Source organism: Gopherus flavomarginatus, chromosome 4 (genome assembly GCF_025201925.1).
Source record: "Gopherus flavomarginatus isolate rGopFla2 chromosome 4, rGopFla2.mat.asm, whole genome shotgun sequence".
NCBI classification, from domain to species: Eukaryota; Metazoa; Chordata; order Testudines; family Testudinidae; genus Gopherus; species Gopherus flavomarginatus.
This window is the reverse complement of record NC_066620.1, coordinates 117,329,136-117,348,221: the sequence shown is the minus strand read 5'-3', so window position 1 is coordinate 117,348,221 and position 19,086 is coordinate 117,329,136. Positions and strand designations below refer to the sequence as shown.

Sequence of the window (19,086 nt, the reverse complement as noted above, 5' to 3'; positions counted from 1 at the left end):
AATTGACTACTGGCATACAAAGTCTCATTTTAAGATTATTTTTCTCCGCTGAGTTTGCGAATAGCTGATTGCCCATGCTGAGTTGTATAAGTTTAAAATATATCTGCTCCACCAAAAAAACTATACTGAAAGAATATTAAGGATGCAAAGTGAAGCACTTCAGAATCAGGGTTTGCCAAAGTTAAGGGTGCCCACACAGCCACAAAGGGACCAAGAGAAGGAAATGGGCACCTAATTTCCATTGGTTTTCAATTAAAGTTGGGCCTCAAATCCAGTTATGCCCCTTTGAAAATTCCAGTCATAGTCCTTATTTGCATGATTACTTAACATTATTTCATACCTCATCCAATTGGTAGGTTGGACATTGTTCAGAGAGTGTACATGAAATAAGGCAATGTTCCTTTGGACACTGCCTCAGTTATTATACATCCCCTCCATCGAGTCTGACCTTGCACCAGCTTTACACTGGTACAATTCCATTTACTTCAGTAAAGTTACTGCTGATTTACATTGGTAGAATTCAGAGAAGAGTCAGGCCCATCCTATCCATTGAGGGCCTAAATGTTAAATTAACATAAATATAGAGTAAAGCCATTGACTTCAATAGATTTACTCTGAATTACACAGTAGCGATTATAAACAGATTACAGGCCAAAAGAAGATAGGCACTAACTCTGTGGGAGCTTTGGGGCTGGAGCACCCATTGGGGAAAAAATGGTTGGTGCTAAGTACCCGCTGGCAGCCCCCATATCAGTTCCCCCAAGCGCCTCCTGCCTGCCAGAGGGCCCCACAGATCAGCCCCTCCCACTCCCTTTGTCTCCTGCCCACCGGGATCAACTGTTTCGCCGCTTGCAGGAGGCTCTGATGGGGAGTGGGGAAGAGCGAGGATGCAGCGTGCGCTCAGGAGAGGAGGCGGAACTGAGCAGGAAGAGGTGGGGCAGAAAGAGGTGGGACAGAGGTGGGGCCTTGGGGGAAGGGGTGGAGTGGGGGCAGGGCCTGGACAGAGCCAGGAGTCAAGCACCTCCCGGCACTTTGGAAAGTCGGTGCCTGTGGAAGATACAAATCTGCAGGAGTACAGTCTCATTCACTCCATACCACAACTTTAGTCACTATTTGCTGTCTAAACTGCCCGTTCTCAAGTATCATTTGGAAAGAGGCAGTTGGTGTGAATTAGCAAGAGTCAGCCTTAGCTTGTAAAAGGAAAGGGTGTCTCCCTTATCCACAAGGCTCGTTATCCTATCAAAGAATGCTATCAGATTAGTTTGACACGATTTGTTCTTTACAAATCCATGCTGGCTATTCCCTATCACCTTACCACCTTCCAAGTGTTTGCAGATGATTTTTTTGATTACCTGCTCCATTATCTTCCCTGGCACAGAGGTTAAACTAACTGGTCTGTAGTTTCCTGGGTTGTTTTTATTTCCCTTTTTATAGAAGGAGGCAAATATAGTGCCCATCTATAAAAAGGGAAATAAAAACAACCCAGGAAACTACAGACCAGTTAGTTTAACCTCTGTGCCAGGGAAGATAATGGAGCAGGTAATCAAAAAAATCATCTGCAAACACTTGGAAGGTGGTAAGGTGATAGGGAATAGCCAGCATGGATTTGTAAAGAACAAATCGTGTCAAACTAATCTGATAGCGTTCTTTGATAGGATAACGAGCCTTGTGGATAAGGGAGAAGCGGTGGATGTGATATACCTAGACTTTAGTAAGGCATTTGATACAGTCTCTCATGATATTCTTATAGATAAGCTAGGAAAGTACAATTTAGATGGGGCTACTATAAGGTGGGTGCATAACTGGCTGGATAACCGTACTCAGAGAGTAGTTGTTAATGGCTCCCAATCCTGCTGGAAAGGTATAACAAGTGGGGTTCCACAGGGTTCTGTTTTGGGACCGGTTCTGTTCAATATCTTCATCAACGATTTAGATGTTGGCATAGAAAGTACGCTTATTAAGTTTGCGGACGATACCAAACTGGGAGGGATTGCAACTGCTTTGGAGGACAGGGTCAAAATTCAAAATGATCTGGACAAGTTGGAGAAATGGTCTGAGGTAAACAGGATGAAGTTCAATAAAGATAAATGCAAAGTGCTCCACTTAGGAAGGAACAATCAGTTTCACACATACAGAATGGGAAGAGACTGTCTAGGAAGGAGTATGGCAGAAAGAGATCTAGGGGTCATAGTGGACCACAAGCTTAATATGAGTCAACAGTGTGATACTGTTGCAAAAAAAGCAAACATGATTCTGGGATGCATTAACAGGTGTGTTGTAAACAAGACACGAGAAGTCATTCTTCCGCTTTACTCTGCGCTGGTTAGGCCTCAGCTGGAGTATTGTGTCCAGTTCTGGGCACCACATTTCAAGAAAGATGTGGAGAAATTGGAGAGGGTCCAGAGAAGAGCAACAAGAATGATTAAAGGTCTTGAGAACATGACCTATGAAGGAAGGCTGAAGGAATTGGGTTTGTTTAGTTTGGAAAAGAGAAGACTGAGAGGGGACATGATAGCAGTTTTCAGGTATCTAAAAGGGTGGCATCAGGAGGAGGGAGAAAACTTGTTCACCTTAGCCTCCAATGATAGAACAAGAAGCAATGGGCTTAAACTGCAGCAAGGGAGATTTCGGTTGGACATTAGGAAAAAGTTCCTAACTGTCAGGGTAGTTAAACACTGGAATAGATTGCCTAGGGAAGTTGTGGAATCTCCATCTCTGGAGATATTTAAGAGTAGGTTAGATAAATGTCTATCAGGGATGGTCTAGACAGTATTTGGTCCTGCCATGAGGGCAGGGGACTGGACTCGATGACCTCTCGAGGTCCCTTCCAGTCCTAGAGTCTATGAGTATATGAGTCAGCTTAAAGAAATAAAGACAATGTCTGCTCCATCAGAAAAAACTGAGATACTCTTTAAAAAAAAAAACAAACGTGAAATATTTTCATAGTGTGAGAATCTGTTATGCTCTTAAAGGAGCATTAAAGAACTCGCAGCCTAGGGGTGGGGGAGCCAAGTTGGCATTAAGTAGGGTAACCAGATAGCAAATGTGAAAAATCAGGACGGGGGTGAGGGGTAATAGGTGCCTATATAAGAAAAAGCTCCAAATATTGGGGCTGTCCCTATAAAATCGGGACACCTGGTCACCCTAGCATTAAGCCACTTTTGCACTCCACTGACTGGACTAGTCCAGGGACCGTGCATTAATGTAGACAGCTCTACAGATGTATCTAAATTACAGTAGCCCCACAGGGTTCCCCTCTGGGCTGCCATACTGCCCAGAATCTCTACAGTGCTGATGCTGAAACCCTTCTCCTGACATGCATGCCCCTTTTGTATCCAGTGGCATGCCTCCTGCCCCAGGGCTTGCAATTGGAGTCCTACCATAATGCCTGTGTGGAGGAATCCTCCCATGGCCAGAGCTAGGGATTTTAGAGTGGTGTGAAGGCACTGGAGCAGTAGTGAGAGTCTTGCCCATAATGTATTTGCATTAGCAGCACCGTGCTAATTAATGCTTAAATCCCAAATCAAGATCTTATATAAAGGTGGTTTGGTAATTAATTATTGCTAGACTAATTGGCAGAACACAAGACAGAACCCATAGTTCTGATCTTTTTCTGAGTCCTTGGTTATTTTCAACAAAGTTACCCAAAGGAGCTTGATAGGGTCTGAATTTATTTTCTAACTAATTAAGACTCTTAAAAAAAAGTCATTAAGTGTGTTAGTGTCCAAGACTGAATTTTAAAACACAGAAATTACATTACTACACCTCTACCCCGATATAACGCGATCCGGTAGAACACGCGTTCGCATACAACGCGGTAAAGCTCTGACATGCTGCTCTGAGCAGCATGTTAAGGGTGTCGGTCCAGGATGGGGCTGAGGGGTTTGATAAGGGGCAGAGGGTCTCGGGGGGTGGTCAGGGGCTCCCTCCCCCCAGGGTTTGGGGAGCAGGAGCTGTGGGAGGGCACTTTTGGGGGCCCTGCAGTCCCAGAGTTTCCCAGGGGATTAGCGGGGGGCCGGGAGCAGCCCTCTCTGCTTCCCTTGCCCCGGCCCCAGCTGTGTTGCTCGGGGCAGAGGGCTTGGGGGAAGGGATCCCCCCGCACTTACCAGCAGCGGCGGAAGCGGAGCAACCCGGCCCCAGCCTGCTCCACTCCACCAGCTCCCACCTGCCTTGCTCTGCTTCCCACCACAAGTGAGTACGGGGGGGCGTCCTTTCCCCAACATCCCCACACTCACCGGCAGCAAGAAGTGGAGCACCCTGGCTGAGAGGAGGCAGAGTGGAGCGGGCTGGGGCTGCATCACACTGCTTCCCGCTGCCGGTGAGTGTGGAGGACATCCTTTCCCCAACCTTCCCGCACTCACTGGCAGCAGGAAGCGGAGCAGCCCAGCCCCAGCCAGCTCCACTCCGCCAGCACCCAGCCATGATGCTCCACTTCCCGCCAGGCAGGTGAGTGCAGGACCTTTCTCCAGCAACATGGCTGGGGCCAGGGGAAGGAAAGCGGAGCAGGCTGGGGCTGGGCCACTCCACTTCCCACCGCTGCCAGTGAGTGCCTGTCAGAGGGCGGGGAGGCGTGGATAGGGGTCAGAGCAGTCGGGACAGGGAGGTTGGGTAGGGAGTGGGATCCAGGGGGTGATTAAAGATAAGGGTCTCTGGAGGGGGTGGTCAGGGAACAAGGAATGGAGGGGACAAAGCAAGTTTGATATAACACGGTGAGATTTTTTTTTGTCTCCCGAGGACTGCGTTATATCGGGGTAGAAGTGTACTTCATGCTAACTGCTATTCTTCTATGCTTATTTCTTGCTACTTGCATGTTCATATTTTCAAAAGTGTAGCTCTTGCATTTTTAGGGTTTTGTTCTGACGTGAGCCCAGAAGTCTACACAGCAATGAAACAACCCTGCAGCCTGAGCCGCAAGTGCAAGTCAGCTGGCACAGACCAGACCTGGGGTTTTGTTTGCTGAGTAGGCATAGCCATACTAGAGCTGTGGAGGATGGAAGTTCTGTTTTGCAAAAGGGTTTTGAGATTTCACAGTTTGGCTTAATTCTGAATTGGTGTGAACACAAACATTTTAAAATTCTCTGTGAAGGAAAATTCTGGAAAAAATCATTTAAGGTAATTCTATATGTTTTGTTTTAATTTTGAATTTTTTATTATATAGAATATAAGTTAATCATTCAAAATGGAAAATCATTTAAAAAAATTGAAACATTTTGGTCCAGAAATATTGAAATGGGACATTTTGACATTGAACTTTTTTCTGATTTTTTCTAAAGAAAATGCCAACAGATTCTACCTGAGTTCGCAAAGTACTTCAGTTTTGGCAAAACTGCATGTTCCAATGAAATATGTTTCTGTGGAAGTTTCTATGACCAGCTCTACTTACCACTCTGGATAATTTTCTATAGAGGATTCTGAAGAATTAGATTTGTAAAGTGAGGACACTATTGCTTAACATCTATATTTAATTACTTAATCTGTTCTTCTTCACCTTCTTTTATTTGTATAATGTTGTGGAATGATCTACTAAAAAATGCCCAGATAGGGAGTAGGTATTATAACGACACTTCATGATGAAGTAACAGGGGTATCTGAGTTTGTGCCGACAGAGAAGCTGAAATCTCAGCCTATAACAACAAAACTAGAGCCCCATGGAATTGTGCTCCAGAATCTGATGTTTCTTTTTATTAACAAAATTATGGCCTCGGCCACAGTGGCACTTTATAGCGCTGCAACTTTCTCTCTCAGGGGTGTGAAAAAACACCCCCCCTGAGTGCAGCAAGTTACAGCGCTGTAAAGCGCCAGTGTAAACTGCCCCAGCGCTGGGAGTGCGGCTCCCAGCACTGTAAGCTAATCCCCACAGGGAGGTGGAGTATCTGCAGTGCTGGGAGAGCTCTCTCCCAGCGCTGGCGCTGCGACCACACTCGCACTTCAAAGTGCTGCCGCGGGAGCGCTCCCACGGCAGCGCTGTATAGCTGCAAGTGTAGCCATACCCTAAGTTTCGAGCCCTCATGGTTGTAGAGAGAACCAGAGTGTAAACTGATCAAATGCCATCTGCCTGCTTCTGGAGAAATCCTGAAACAATAGCTCTGAGAGGTGTGACCTACACCATTCATCTCAACCAGAGCCCAGTGGACTCTGCAATTCTCTGGCTGTGTAATTTGGCATTTTTCCAGGCTGCTGTGGAATTCACCATTTTGCTGCAGCCAGGCACCTAATGTGTTGTTTACTTTCTCTACTCTGCCATGATAACACCTGCCTACAGCAGCTTCTTTCCTCCAGCTTTCCCCACAAGAGGCAGTTAATTTGATTGCAGCACATGCTCCATGCACTGTTCCATGGAGCTAACTAGCAGGGGACTGAGAAACAAGAACTGGAATCCAGCTTGCATCCAGGGAATGGAGGGGACAGAAGTGTAGGCTGTCATCTCCCTCATCCTACTTTTGATGTTTCTTAGTCACTCAGTTGGAGGACTGGTTACCAGATTACCTGGCAAGAGTTTGTGACTGAATCTTCCTTTTCCCAAAATTTGTCAGCTTTGAACAATTCTCTTACAAGGCAAGTTTGTAATAATAATTCTTATCAACTTAGATGGAAAGCTAGTAAAAATACTGCATAAAAGCAGAATGTGTATACTGTAGATACAGAGCTTAAGACAGATGTCTTATTGACTGCTAAATTACAGACAGCTCGAGACACTGGGCATAATTCAGAGGTGAGTGCCTAAGGAACACTAGAGGGAATGTATGTTGGAGTCTACACCCTCAAAGTGCATGTTACAGCACTTTAAATGCCCTTAGCTTTAGAGCTTCTCTTCATGGTAAATGGAATCAAAATAATAACATTGGTTGCAATTCACACCTTCAGTTAGGTTGGTTCCAACACTGCATAGACAAATTCTACCTTCTCTGGATTTACACTGACTAGTATGTCATTTACACTTAGGCCTTGGCTACACTTCAGAGTTACAGAGCAATAAAGCCACCCACAGCGCTGTAAATCTCTCCCCCCATCCACACTGGCAAGGCACATACAGCGATGTATCTCCATGGCTACAGCACTGTAGGTACTCCATCTCCCTGAGAGGATTAACAGCTGGTGTGGAGTGCCTGAGACCCTGGTGCTCCAGTGTAAACAGAGAGTAACCTTATTATGCAGTGATTGACCTCCGGAAACTCCCCATAATCCTCTTAAGTGAAGGTTCCTCTCTTTGTTTTGTTGTGAACTCCACGCTCCGGGAGCTGCTTATCAAAAAAACAAACACAGGGCTTGGCTACACTTGAGAGTTACAGCGCTGGTGGTTGCTTTACAGCGCTGTAACTTACTCCCTGTCCACACTGGCAAGGCACATACAGCGCTGTATCTCCCTGGCTACAGCGCTGGCTGTACTCCACCTCGGCCTGGGGAATAACGACTATAGTGATGCTCTTGCAGCGCTGTGGTGCCAGTGTAATCAGTGATTAATCTTACAACGCTGTAACTGACCTCCGGAACCTTCCCATAATGCTTTTTAAGTAATGATAACACTTTTTTTTTTTTGTGAACTCGGGGCTTCCGGAGCTGCTTATCTAAAAAACAAACACAGCTACTGTTTGCTCCAGCAGAGGCGGGCAAGGGAATGAATGTCCACAGCTAGTGTTTGCTTGAGGAGAGAAGCAGCCCTGAGGGGGGGAGGGGGGCTCCGTTTTGGAGCAACTGCTTATCTGGTCTGAAGGCTATTTGCATTTAGTGAATGAGAGAGGGGTGGGGGAAGGGGTCGAAACTTTTAAAATAATTGAAGGTTGGTGCTGTGTATCTTCAAGTCCTTAGAACTTGCAAGGCAGGGAGCTGACACAATGTCAGCTCCAAAAATCCACTCTCACTGTCCCCCGCACACTCCCTGTCACACTCCACCCCACTCCCCTCTTGTGAAAAGCACGTTGCAGCCACTTGAACGCTGGGATAGCTGCCCATAATGCACCCCTCCCAATGCCGCTGCAGATGTGGCCACAATAGTGCACTGGAAGCTGTCAGTGTGGACAGACTGCAGCTCTTTCCCTACTCAGCTGTACAGCTGCAAGGGTAGCCATACCCTTACTGTCACCTATAAATGTGGCTCACAGAGTCTGAGGGCTTGGCTACACTGGAGAGTTGCAGCGCTGGTGGTGGGTTTACAGTGCTGCAACTTAGTAACTGTCCACACCTGGTCTGCTTGGGGTGTAACGATTGCAGCGCTGGTGATGCAGCGCTGCTTATCAAGTGTGGCCACCAAAAGCGCTGTTATTGGCCTCCAGGGTATTAGGAGGTATCCCAGAATTCCTGTCCACACCCAACCAGAAGAATGGCTGAACTCTGAGCTGCCTGGAGCTACTTACCTAAAAAACAAACACAGCTGCTCGAGCGGAGGCAGGGGAATTGCTTTGGAATGTTCACAGCTGTTTGCTTGAGGAGAGAGGGGAGTCCGTGTTGAGCAGCTGCTTATGTGGTCTGAAGGCTATTTAGGAGTGCATAATTTGCATTTAGTGAATGGGGGGGGTCAAAACTTTTAAAATGATTGAAGGTAGGTGCTGTGTATCTTCCAGTCCTTAGAACTTGCAAGGCAGGGAGCTGAGAACAGTGTTAGCTCCAAAAATCCACTCTCTCTGTCTCCCCCACGCTCCCTGTCACACTCCACCCCACCGTTTTGAAAAGCACGTTGCAGCCACTTGAATGCTGGGATAGCTGCCCACAATGCACCATGCCCAACAGCGCTGCAAATGCTGCAAATATGGCCACACTGCAGCACTGGTAGCTGTCAGTGTGGCCACACTGCAGCGCTTTCCCTACACAGCTGTACCTCCCAGCGTTGTACAACTGTAAGTGTAGCCATACCCTCAGTGCAAGGGGAATCCAAGCTAGTTTAGTTTATATGCTAAGGGATTCAGAGAAAAGGCTCTAGCAATCAGCCATCTTCAGTCTCTGTGGTTTGTGAGGTACAGCTTAAATTCAAACATTGATAAGAGAGTTTGAATATAAGAGAAATAAAACAAGGAAACCTGTGGGCCACTCCCAGTAAAACTCAACCTGTAACAAAACAAACTTTTCACATGCATTATATTTCCTCTGCCTGCATTAAACTATAAACTTTGCAGGGAAAGGATCTAGTTTTCTAAGGATTTGTAAAGAACTATAACACATATGTACACACATACATACAAACACATAAAACTACATTAAAAACCTTAAGGTTGCAATGTCAGCCATTCACATGTTTGGCTGTGTCGGAATTAAGCAGATCCAAGCTTCTGGGTTAGGAAAGACAATGCACGATGGTAGTCACATAGCTGTAGTACATCCAGGGAAATGAAGTCCAGTGGGGGAGTCCAGGCCATAGAGAATAGGAACAAGAAGCACCTGAACTGCAACTCTCATGAGGCACAGTGTCAGCATTTTAAAATCAATAATTAGTTTTCACTTTTCACGTTTTCAACACACAAAAGAAAAAATTCATGGAAAACACATTTTTCACGAAAAAATTGTGTTGAGAACCCAATTTTCTGTCAGGAACAGTTTATAGAAAGTTTTCAGTTTAACTCTACTGCTCAGTATAGAGGAAATGTTTGGAGATTTTGGCAGCAAGCATCTACAAGGTTTACTGAGCTTTTGCAAATGACAATTATTTTCAAAGTCTGTAAAATGGGAGTGTATTTTCATGGAGACAGCAAAAGGCACATAACTTTAGCACTCTCCCCCTACCAAATCTCAGGTTCCAGCTCCAAAGCCTGGAGGCACTAGAAGGCTGTGAAGAATGGTTGCGGGGCGGAGGGGGAATTAGCATTAGCAAAATTACCTTTTCCCTCTATCCTCTGTTTTAGAAACAGCTGAACTGTTTTTCCTGAAACAGCAGGCATTCAGCATGGAAAAAATTCAGCTGGAATAGTTAAAGTTTGACAGTTATAAACTACAGAAAACAGACTTTTAATAGGAAGTTTTAGGCAACCTTAACTATCAGTGTTGATCTCTCTCTCTGTCTCTCGTTCAGAACATGTGGTGGTACTGGGATCTCAGCTTTGGAGTTTTGGAGCATGTGTTGATAGAGAATAATGTAAAGACAATGTGAATAATAGAAATATCAATCAGGAAAGGTGAAAATAGGCTGGAGAGACAATGGAAGATTGCACAGTATAAGGGAGAATAGTATGCAGAGTGGTAAAGAGACAAGTGATTACAAAACAGTGTTTCGAGATGAGCAGTGGCGATACAGTTCACTGTGTGCTACCTTCATTCAAAAAATAATTATAGATTAGTTTTACTCAGCAATTGGGAAGTGTTTGGTGCCTGAGATTTTAGGAAGTTTGTTCCCTTTGTGTTTCCAAGTAGAATGCAGACCTGCTTGAAATGAACACTGGTATCTTGTGCTCAGTTTGAAAATACCATCATTTGAGGCCTACTCTCCACTCTCTCCTCCCACTCCCGCCTCCGATACATAATAATAATTTCTATACTTCTTCAGATTGCACAGCGCTCTGCAGCTCCGGCTAGCCTCAAAGCTGGGTTGTCTTTGAAGAAGCAAAGACTGAACTGTCCTGGTTTGAGTTATGGTTGTTTAATGCAAAGAGGAAAATGGATGTGAAAAACAAACCTCCAAATGGAGGAATTAAACATATTTTCCAAATGAAGTATATAACTAAAGAGCAGAACTGCAGGGCCGTTGCAGCTATTTATTTTTCTGTGAAAAACACTGAAAATAGCTGAAAATGTTTTCCTGAGAGACATAAATGTGGTGTGTCATGGAAATAATAGGCCTGATTCACCAGTGCAATTTTATACCAGTGTAGATCTGATTTTAATGAAATTACAGCAGTATAAAACTGGAGTAACTAAGACCTGGTCTATACATGCAGATTTTGCACCAGCATAATTATTTCGGTTAGGGGTACGATTTTTTTAAAACCAAAATAGTTATACTGATGCAACCCTAGTGTGGATGCAGCTATTATCGGTATAAAGGGGTTGTATAGTAGTATGGTTTGTTCCCCCTTCCTGTACAGGAATAGCTGTATCAGTACAGAACATCTTTATGCTGATATAAATGTGTCCACCCTAGGGAAATTGCAGCACTTTACACCAGTACAAGTAAAGCAGAACCATTGTGTGGAAGTACATGTGTCAATAATTATCAGGATGTTCTGTCGTGACTGATCCTGTCATTCAGTGAGGGATTTAATGCTTATTTTTATCTTTTATAGACATAGAAGAACCCAGCAGCCAGAAGCCTCTTCCTCAGCCAGTTTTCTTGTCTTCCAAGTTCCAAATCCCATGCCTACCCTTGCGCTGGGAACAGCAAAGCAAGCTCCTTCCAAGTGTGGCTGGAATCCCTGCCAGTAAAGTTTCCAAATGGAGTACAGATGAGGTAGGTTTACTTTAGAAGGGTTTCCCTCGGAGATTCAGTATCACAGCCATAGCATTCTACTTCTCTTGGTATCAGGTCCTTCAGGGTAAAGTGCATGTTAGTGGGATGCTTCCACTGATTGCGTCTACTCACTGTAGAGCTGTCAGAGCCCTAACTTCACTTCATGACAAGTAAATAAAGAGCTGTCTCTGACAGGTGAAAAATGTTTGTCTTCGCTATTTATCTGCATCTGGGCAAGAATGTTGGGAGAAAGCTTGAGTTTTTAAAAAACTTGTTGTATGATTTGGTGGCAGGTTTCTGAATTCATACGGAGTTTACCAGGATGTGAAGAACATGGCAAGGTGTTCAAAGACGAGGTGAGCATGATAAATAGAAAGTTTGAAATGTGTTAAATTTCCGTATTTCCCTGCAATCTGTAATGGGCTTGCATTCTGCATTGATAGGGTACGGCTTTTACCTATGGGGTAATTATGCACTTAACTTCTGTTACGTTCTGTCACAGATTCCCAGGTAAAAAGGGACCATTATGATATCTAGTCTGACCTCTTGTATAGCAGAGGCCACAGAACTGCCCCAAAGTAGAAAAACACCCAGTCTTGATTTTAAAAATTACAAGTGATAGAGAATCCACCAAAACTATTGGTGATTGTTCCAACCCTTTCTTAGGTCAGACTTCATGGTGCTCCATGGGAATTTTGCTTGAGTGCACACTTCAGGATTTGGAGTTGAACTTTTTTAAAGGACTTAAGAACAATTTTAAAATGTCACTTAAGTGCCTACCTGACATACGGAAATGAGACTTACGTGTTTTTGAAAAAATTGCCCTTGGCCTCAAATAAGAGTTTTGTTAAGAAACAGAACAAGAAACTATGTTGAAAAAATAAATTTAACTTCAAATTTTAAAAAATAAATATAAATAAATGTATCAAAGTATGCTCACCTGCACAGTAGTCTTTGAGGTCAGTGTGAAATAAATATTGGGAAGGTTACATGGTTTTTGCATGTCATTGAATGGGCAGTAAATATATCAAAGATAAGATTTGGAGCGTGATTTTCAGCAAAGCCTTAACCAGCCTTTTTATCCCTGTAGTTTTGTGGCTGCAAATAACTGTGGTTGCAATTTAAGTCATCTAGACAGAGTTGTGACAGAAACGGAACAGCTCTGTAGTAAGTCATGTATATTATATGGGACCTGGTTGTTGGGATGTTTACTATATGAATGTTAGTTTAGTTTGATTGGTGGGAGAGGAAGCAGGAAGCAAAACAATGGCTCAAGGTAAGCCACCTCTTGGTAAACATTTAAGGGTTGTTCAGAGGCAATGCCCAAACTAAAAAGATTGTACTTTTTGGTTCCAACCATCTCCTCCTTAGCAAACTGGTTTTGAAAAGCAGAACCAAACTCTATGAGCTGGCAAGAACAGAGGAGCTCTGGCTGGATGAAAAGGGACTCTCAAGCATAGGTAGTTGTTCAGGGGCACCAGACAGAAACACACATACCGACTAGGGATATCTGAAGAAGTTAGGCCTGGCTAGCCTACCATCAAAGGGATATGTGAAAGAGAGAGAGAGGTTGGTCCATTGGGTAAAAGAGGGGGCACCCTCACAGGCTGTGCTTTGTGCAGGTTCTGATCTGGTATATATGCTGTAAGGTAGGCATGTTTGCTGAATTGGGTCCTGCTCATGAGGTGGGCGGTAATGCTGACTTTGTGAATCCCACTGGGGCTTAAACATGATTTCAGGCTGCTCGATGGTGCCAGGACTGAGGCAGTTGTGTGCCTGGCCATGGTGAAAAGTTTAAGTACCTTGGGGACTTTACCAGTGGAAATCTAGGCATCCAGGGTGTTTAGGCATCTGAAGGATTAGATGGCAGCTGAGCAGGAGTTTTGAGGATCTAAATTTGGACTTAGGCACCTACATTTCCTTTGTTGTTTTAAAATTCTTTTTCTCTAAATGCTTTGGCTTGTTTCTACAAAAGTACTTAGATAACTAGTCCATTTTGAAGCTCCACTGCAATCCACAAAGCTCCTGCTGAGCTGCTGCTGAAGCCTGTAGGCACCTCACTCAGAACCTGTTTTTGCCATAAAATTTCCCTAGGCACCTGTGTGTTTGCCCCTGGGCATGTATGCTACTGCCTCCTTCTAGGGCTAGGCGTCCAGACAGCTATCTCCTGCCTAAGCTCCCCTACCCCTAGGATGTTTTGTGTGGTGTTAGGAGGCCTCTGGATACACCTACTGCATTGGGTCCCACACACAAAGGATTGCTTATCTTCCCCCAGGTCATGGAGATAGGCATCTAAGTCTGCGCTGCAGGGAGGCACCTGTCTGTCTGAGGGGAAGGGCTTAGGACACACACCTCATATCTGCATCTCTCACTGGCTGCCTTGCCTAGCATGCTGGCTTTATGGATTGAATTCAAAGGCACCTAACTCAGGCTTTGTGGATCTGTGTTGTTCTTCTGAGTTTTCTAGGCTTCTGGAAGTTGGGCATGCCAATGCTGAGCATCACAATGCCTAAGTCCCTTTGTAGATCTGGGCCTTTGTTCCTACTGTTAAAAAATACTTTGTGACTGTTCACTGACTCCTGGAGGGAAGAATCACAGGTGCCAAACTCAGGTGGACCTGCTGGGTAGGCACAGTTGATGCCCAGCCTAGACAAGTGAGAGTTGTGAAATTCTGACACCTTAGGGGGTGCTCGCAGAGAGACCAGAAAGGGCCTTTAGTCCTGCAGAGGTGCAGCCGGCACTGTAACCATGACAAGTATGTCAGATAGTGCCACAGTATCTTGATGGCTATGTGACCTAAAATTCACTCCATTGTTTGCTCGACAAATGTAGACAACTCCTGCCTCCCCGTGCTGTCAATCTAAATGGGAGGTCACGTGATGGCCCCATGTGTGTCCTCTGCCCAGCTCCCACTGCACCCAGCCCAGGGCCTCTGCTCTCTCCCTGCCCCACGTTATCTGGGGCTGGAGGGGTATTCTGTCCTTCTCCCACTGCTCACACACACGCACACACCCCCACGGCACATTCAGCTGTTCTCCCTGGCAGGACCAAGTCGCTTCTCATGTGGTGGAAGCTGGCCGCTCTGTGTTGCTGACTCAGTGCAGCGCAGCAACTGATTAAGAGAGCCTGGCTCGGGAGGCAGCGGTGGTGGTGGGCCACCCCAGGCCCAGCTGCTGAGGACGGGCTGAGTGAGCTGGAAACAGGCCAAGGCAGAGTAGGGGAAGAGGGGACTCTGGTCAACTCAGCCCCTGTCCGGGGGCAGCCTGCCACCAAACACCCCAGCCAGGCTCTCTCAGGCAGCCCCTGCACTGCACAGAGCAGCGACCTTGAGAGAGCAGTCCCACCACCCAGCTCCCCACCCAGGTCCGGCTGCCGGGGACAGAGACCAAGTGTGCTGGGAGTCAGGCACAGCAGAAGGACAGAGCTCCTCTCCCTTCTCCGCCAGCCAAGCAGAAATCTGGGGGGGCACTTGACCCACATGGCCTCTCCCCACACATTGCCTCTGACCACAAACACAGGCACAAAACTAGAGGTCTGTTGTGGATGGGCTGAAAATTCGGCCTTTAATGTTGTCTTCCACTATTAACCTCCAACAAAATTAGCAATTTATACAATACTTATTATTTATGTGTATTAAAATGGTGAAGTTAAATAATGGATACTTTTCTTCCAAATATTGTAAATGCTGTAAAAAACTTGATCCTTGTTTAAAGCTGATATATCTAAACTTTTGGCCTCTGGGACCAAGTCTGTTTTAATGGGGAAGGAAAGAGCAGCTGAAGAAAGGGGTCTTAGATTATTTGTCTAGGGTGGGAGTTAAATTAGGGAACCTTTCTGTGGAGGTTTGAGGCAAGGAATAGTTGGGAGGTGGATTCAGATATGTGACTAGGCTGAAATCCAGAGGACAGAATATTTTTCCAATAGAAACACGAAATAGGGTCATTATAACTTTGGATGTAAACCAAGGACACATTTGCATATAGGGATTTTGAACCAGAAATCCTCTGAATTTTGAATTCAAGCTTCCACTTATGGCAGTCTGAAATTTTAATGGGCTTACTGGGGATTTCAGTTTAAATTATCTTTAAATATTTAAAATACCATAGCCTCAGACTTAATAGCGTTCTTTGTGTTTTTCACTCACGTTTTGTTTTAAAGCAAATTGATGGAGAAGCATTTCTACTAATGACCCAAGCAGACATAGTCAAGATAATGAGCATTAAACTGGGACCGGCCCTAAAAATCTTCAATTCCATTCTGATGTTCAAAGCCGCAGAGAAAAACTCACACAATGAACTTTGAGATGAATGGAAATTGTTTAGAAACCAGTTTTCTCCCCTGGAACTCATGTTTTATTCAAAGCACAAAGACTTGCTAGAATTGTCAAGTAAGAACTCTAAGAAAGGAAGAAAAATTAGTCAGCACTGGTGGACTATTTATACTCTGAGAGCCAGTACACCTGAACTCTTCTGGAATGTGTTTGAGCTTTTAACAAGGTACGGTATAACAACTGCATCAGCTAGTCTTATTTGCCATACGTATGGCGCTGATTCTCTCATGAACTGTTAGTATTTCTAATTTTATTCAGGCGTCAAGAAAACCTTCACTAATTATTTATCCTATATTAAAATAAGGAAAATGTTAATATGATCTAAGAATTCCTGAAGTATATTTCACATATCCGTTTTCCTTTTCAGTAGCCTTCACTTCCTATTATCAAAACAAAACTGATTAGCCAAAAATTAGGCTACAAGTAGCCAGTTGAGACTGTTATGGCTAATGTTAATTTTGTACCATAGTTTAAAATGCAGTGCTTATGCTACATAAGTAACACTTTGCTACAGTGTATAACTTTACAGTTTATAAAATTGTCGACTTGCTAGTAAAACATTTGGGGTTGAAATTAGCTTTTTTGATAACTGAATGTTTTTACTTTTGCACGATACAAAAATGTTGAGTTTTTTCCACCAGCATCTTTAGTGTAACTTACCAAAAGACCAATAAAGGAGATGACTGCAACTGAAAAATAAAGCTTAACTTCCATAGAATACCTTTGGTCATGTTGCACCATGGTGCTCCCATCTTTCTACATAAGGGAGCCCACTATGTTATACAGCACATGAAGGAACATATATATATATATAGGCAAGAATATAAACAAAAAGGGGAAACATTTTCCTAAATCCGTTTATGCTAATCTCTAGTAGTTATTGCAATAATGGAAAAGAATGGAATGCTGAGATGGGACCTCAAAGATTTCACACTCGTGAGCCCCTTGAAAGTCACCATGATTCAAGAAAAATCTTTGCAGGCAGAGGAGTGATTAAAGTGAGGAAGAAAAGGGATATTCAAAAGGAGTGTGGCGCTCACTACTTAAGGCATAGATTTCACCAGTTTGTTAGCAGGACTAAGGTGTCCTACAGCAGGCATTTAGGTAAGAGACTCTTCTTGAAGGATTGTTATGAGCATTTGGCAGGTAAGGTGTTGCACTCAGTATATAAATCACAGTATAGAGCAGATGCACTTTAAGATAGAGAAGGCCTAGCTATCCGAAAACTGAGGACTGACCTGGAACATTCCTGGTGAGAATTTTCTTCACAGGAGGAGGGTGGTTAGTTGGAGAAGTTTTCCCCCTACAATCTCTTATTCCTGGTCTTTTGGGGGCGGGGGAGGGAGGGGAAGAAGGAGAATGTTCAGCTTTTTAATTCAGAACAAATAGAACATTTCTGTCACACACAAGTCTGGGAAAATCTTCCTATCGTTTTTCCTAATTTCTCTTTCATGAAGTGGAATTCCTTAAAGGTTTTCAAGAGCTCCGTATGCCACTTGCAGAACAGTTAGGTGACTGGTACCTGCCATAATTCCAAGTAAAACAGTGTCAGTCTGACGTAAGTTGCATTGCTCTATTAATCTCCTTCCATAGCATTGCATAAATAATATTTTTATATTTTGTTCAAAATTTGTACACTTAAACTGCAATCTTATTGTAACAACAATACAAAATAAAATTTGAATTGGAGAAGCTTGTTATGTTCGTGTACTTCACAATTGAACTGTTCTGTCTGGCAGTGTGGATGTTGTTAAAATGAAAGCCTTATTCAATAGATTACAAATACTTTTTCCCTCTTACCTTTAATAAAAGGATTTTTAACGGTGTTTGTGCCATGGTATTAAGCAGGCTGAGGTCTCTGTATACCTAACCCTCAATATTGTTTAACACTGTTTAATGTTAGACAGTGATTAGGACCTAAAGTGTTAATAAATATGCAGAAGCTGGCATCTTGGCATAGGAGATGTTTATTTTAAAATTCTTAAATGTTTTGAGCTTGTTAGCTTTGCGTGTTTCTCTTGAACTTTTAATGTTTTTGCTTTAAAAAAAACTTGCGTTTAAAGATTTTTTTGTATCTTTTACCAAACTTTTTTTGGTGGATAGGAGGCATCTTTTATTTTGATGTTGGGATTTAAAGGTTCAACGAAAAAGTGTTTCAGAAAAAACAAACGTGGTCAAATGAAGTGTTGAAGGTTAAATTGCTAAAGCAGACTTTTACTTAACAACTTTGATAACCCTCTTGTTAACAAAATGCCAGCTTGATTCAGGGCTGCTACTGCATTAACTGTGAATTAAATCTCAAAGCACCAGAACCCAAACTTTTTGTAATTGTTTTTGAAAATTTTTCCCCATGTTTTTGCAGTGTTTTTTTCCAGATTTCAATGTCAGTTTAAAAAATATTGCTGTTCTGTGCACATGAGATGGCAGTGTCCAACTCTTGGAGGTTAGATTCCCATGATGGGCCCGCAACTGGTGGTGGTAAAAGAATTGGACAGGATCTGTCCAACTAAAATGCATGTGCATTTTTACCACCTTTCGGTGTTGCAAATGGCTCATGAATGCAAAATTGTTTCCAAAAGAACATAATTTTGTTGCTGTTTTTTAAAGGAAGCAACACACTTGGGTAAGAATGCCATCAGGCCTAACATTTTTATCCAAGTGAGCAAGTGTAACCACTAGTGCATAACATTTTCATGGTTTGTGTAAATTTACAGCTTTAACTGTGTAAGCAGCAAAAGATGGGAGAAGTTTTTTCTATCTTGACCCATCCTAGACATACAGCCAAAGAAGTGATAGGAGTCTGGTTTGTTCTTAAAACTACTGCTGTTATATGTTTGTAAGATGTTTGTTTTGTTTTAGCAACAAATGAAGTGAGTTGTAAGTTCTTAAACTGTGTTAACATCTGAATGGTTTATCTGTAATTTTTGTAATATTTGATCTCTAATTCCCAATTCTGGGATAAGCAGTTTCCGAATCTTAACCTATAACCAAGTACGTTTTCTTCTAAATGCTAAACGAAAATAAGATTTTTCTGAGTCCTCTTTTTCCAGCATCCTTATTGATCTTATCATAGCATCTAGGAACCCAAGTCATGGACCAGGACCCAAACACAGAACAAAAAGATAGTCCTTGCTCCCAAGAGTTTGCAGTCTAAGTCTGATGAAACAATAGCTGGATACAGACATACACATGGGAGAGTACAAGGAAACACTGGATGGTCCCGGTCAGCATGATAGGCAGTGCTCTCAGCGCTCCAGAAGCCTCACCGTTGTCATAGTTTGTAGGTTTCATGACAGAGGATAGTTTTAAGGTGAGATTTGGAGGAGGAAATAATTTTGCAGGTCTTTAGGGGGGCACTTCTGCCAGCCATGGGGGCAGCAGGGGAGAA

The 19,086-nt window shown here is 43.6% G+C and overlaps 1 protein-coding gene across 6 annotated transcripts in view; it reads left to right on the top strand.

The window, feature by feature from the left end:
* L3MBTL3 (L3MBTL histone methyl-lysine binding protein 3) overlaps positions 1-18,605 on the top strand; it is a 164,441-nt gene extending 145,836 nt beyond the window's left edge. For 5 of the 6 annotated variants that reach the window (XM_050949544.1, XM_050949542.1, XM_050949547.1 and 2 more), the window contains 3 exons: positions 11,205-11,368; positions 11,662-11,724; positions 15,527-18,605. In XM_050949544.1, the coding sequence (XP_050805501.1) occupies positions 11,205-11,368; positions 11,662-11,724; positions 15,527-15,670 (371 nt within the window). In that variant the 3' untranslated portion in view covers positions 15,671-18,605. Of the gene's footprint in view, positions 1-11,204; positions 11,369-11,661; positions 11,725-12,458; positions 12,536-15,526 lie in introns of all 6 variants that reach the window. The other variant, XR_007773887.1, reaches the window with a different exon arrangement.
* Positions 18,606-19,086: the final 481 nt, after the last annotated feature.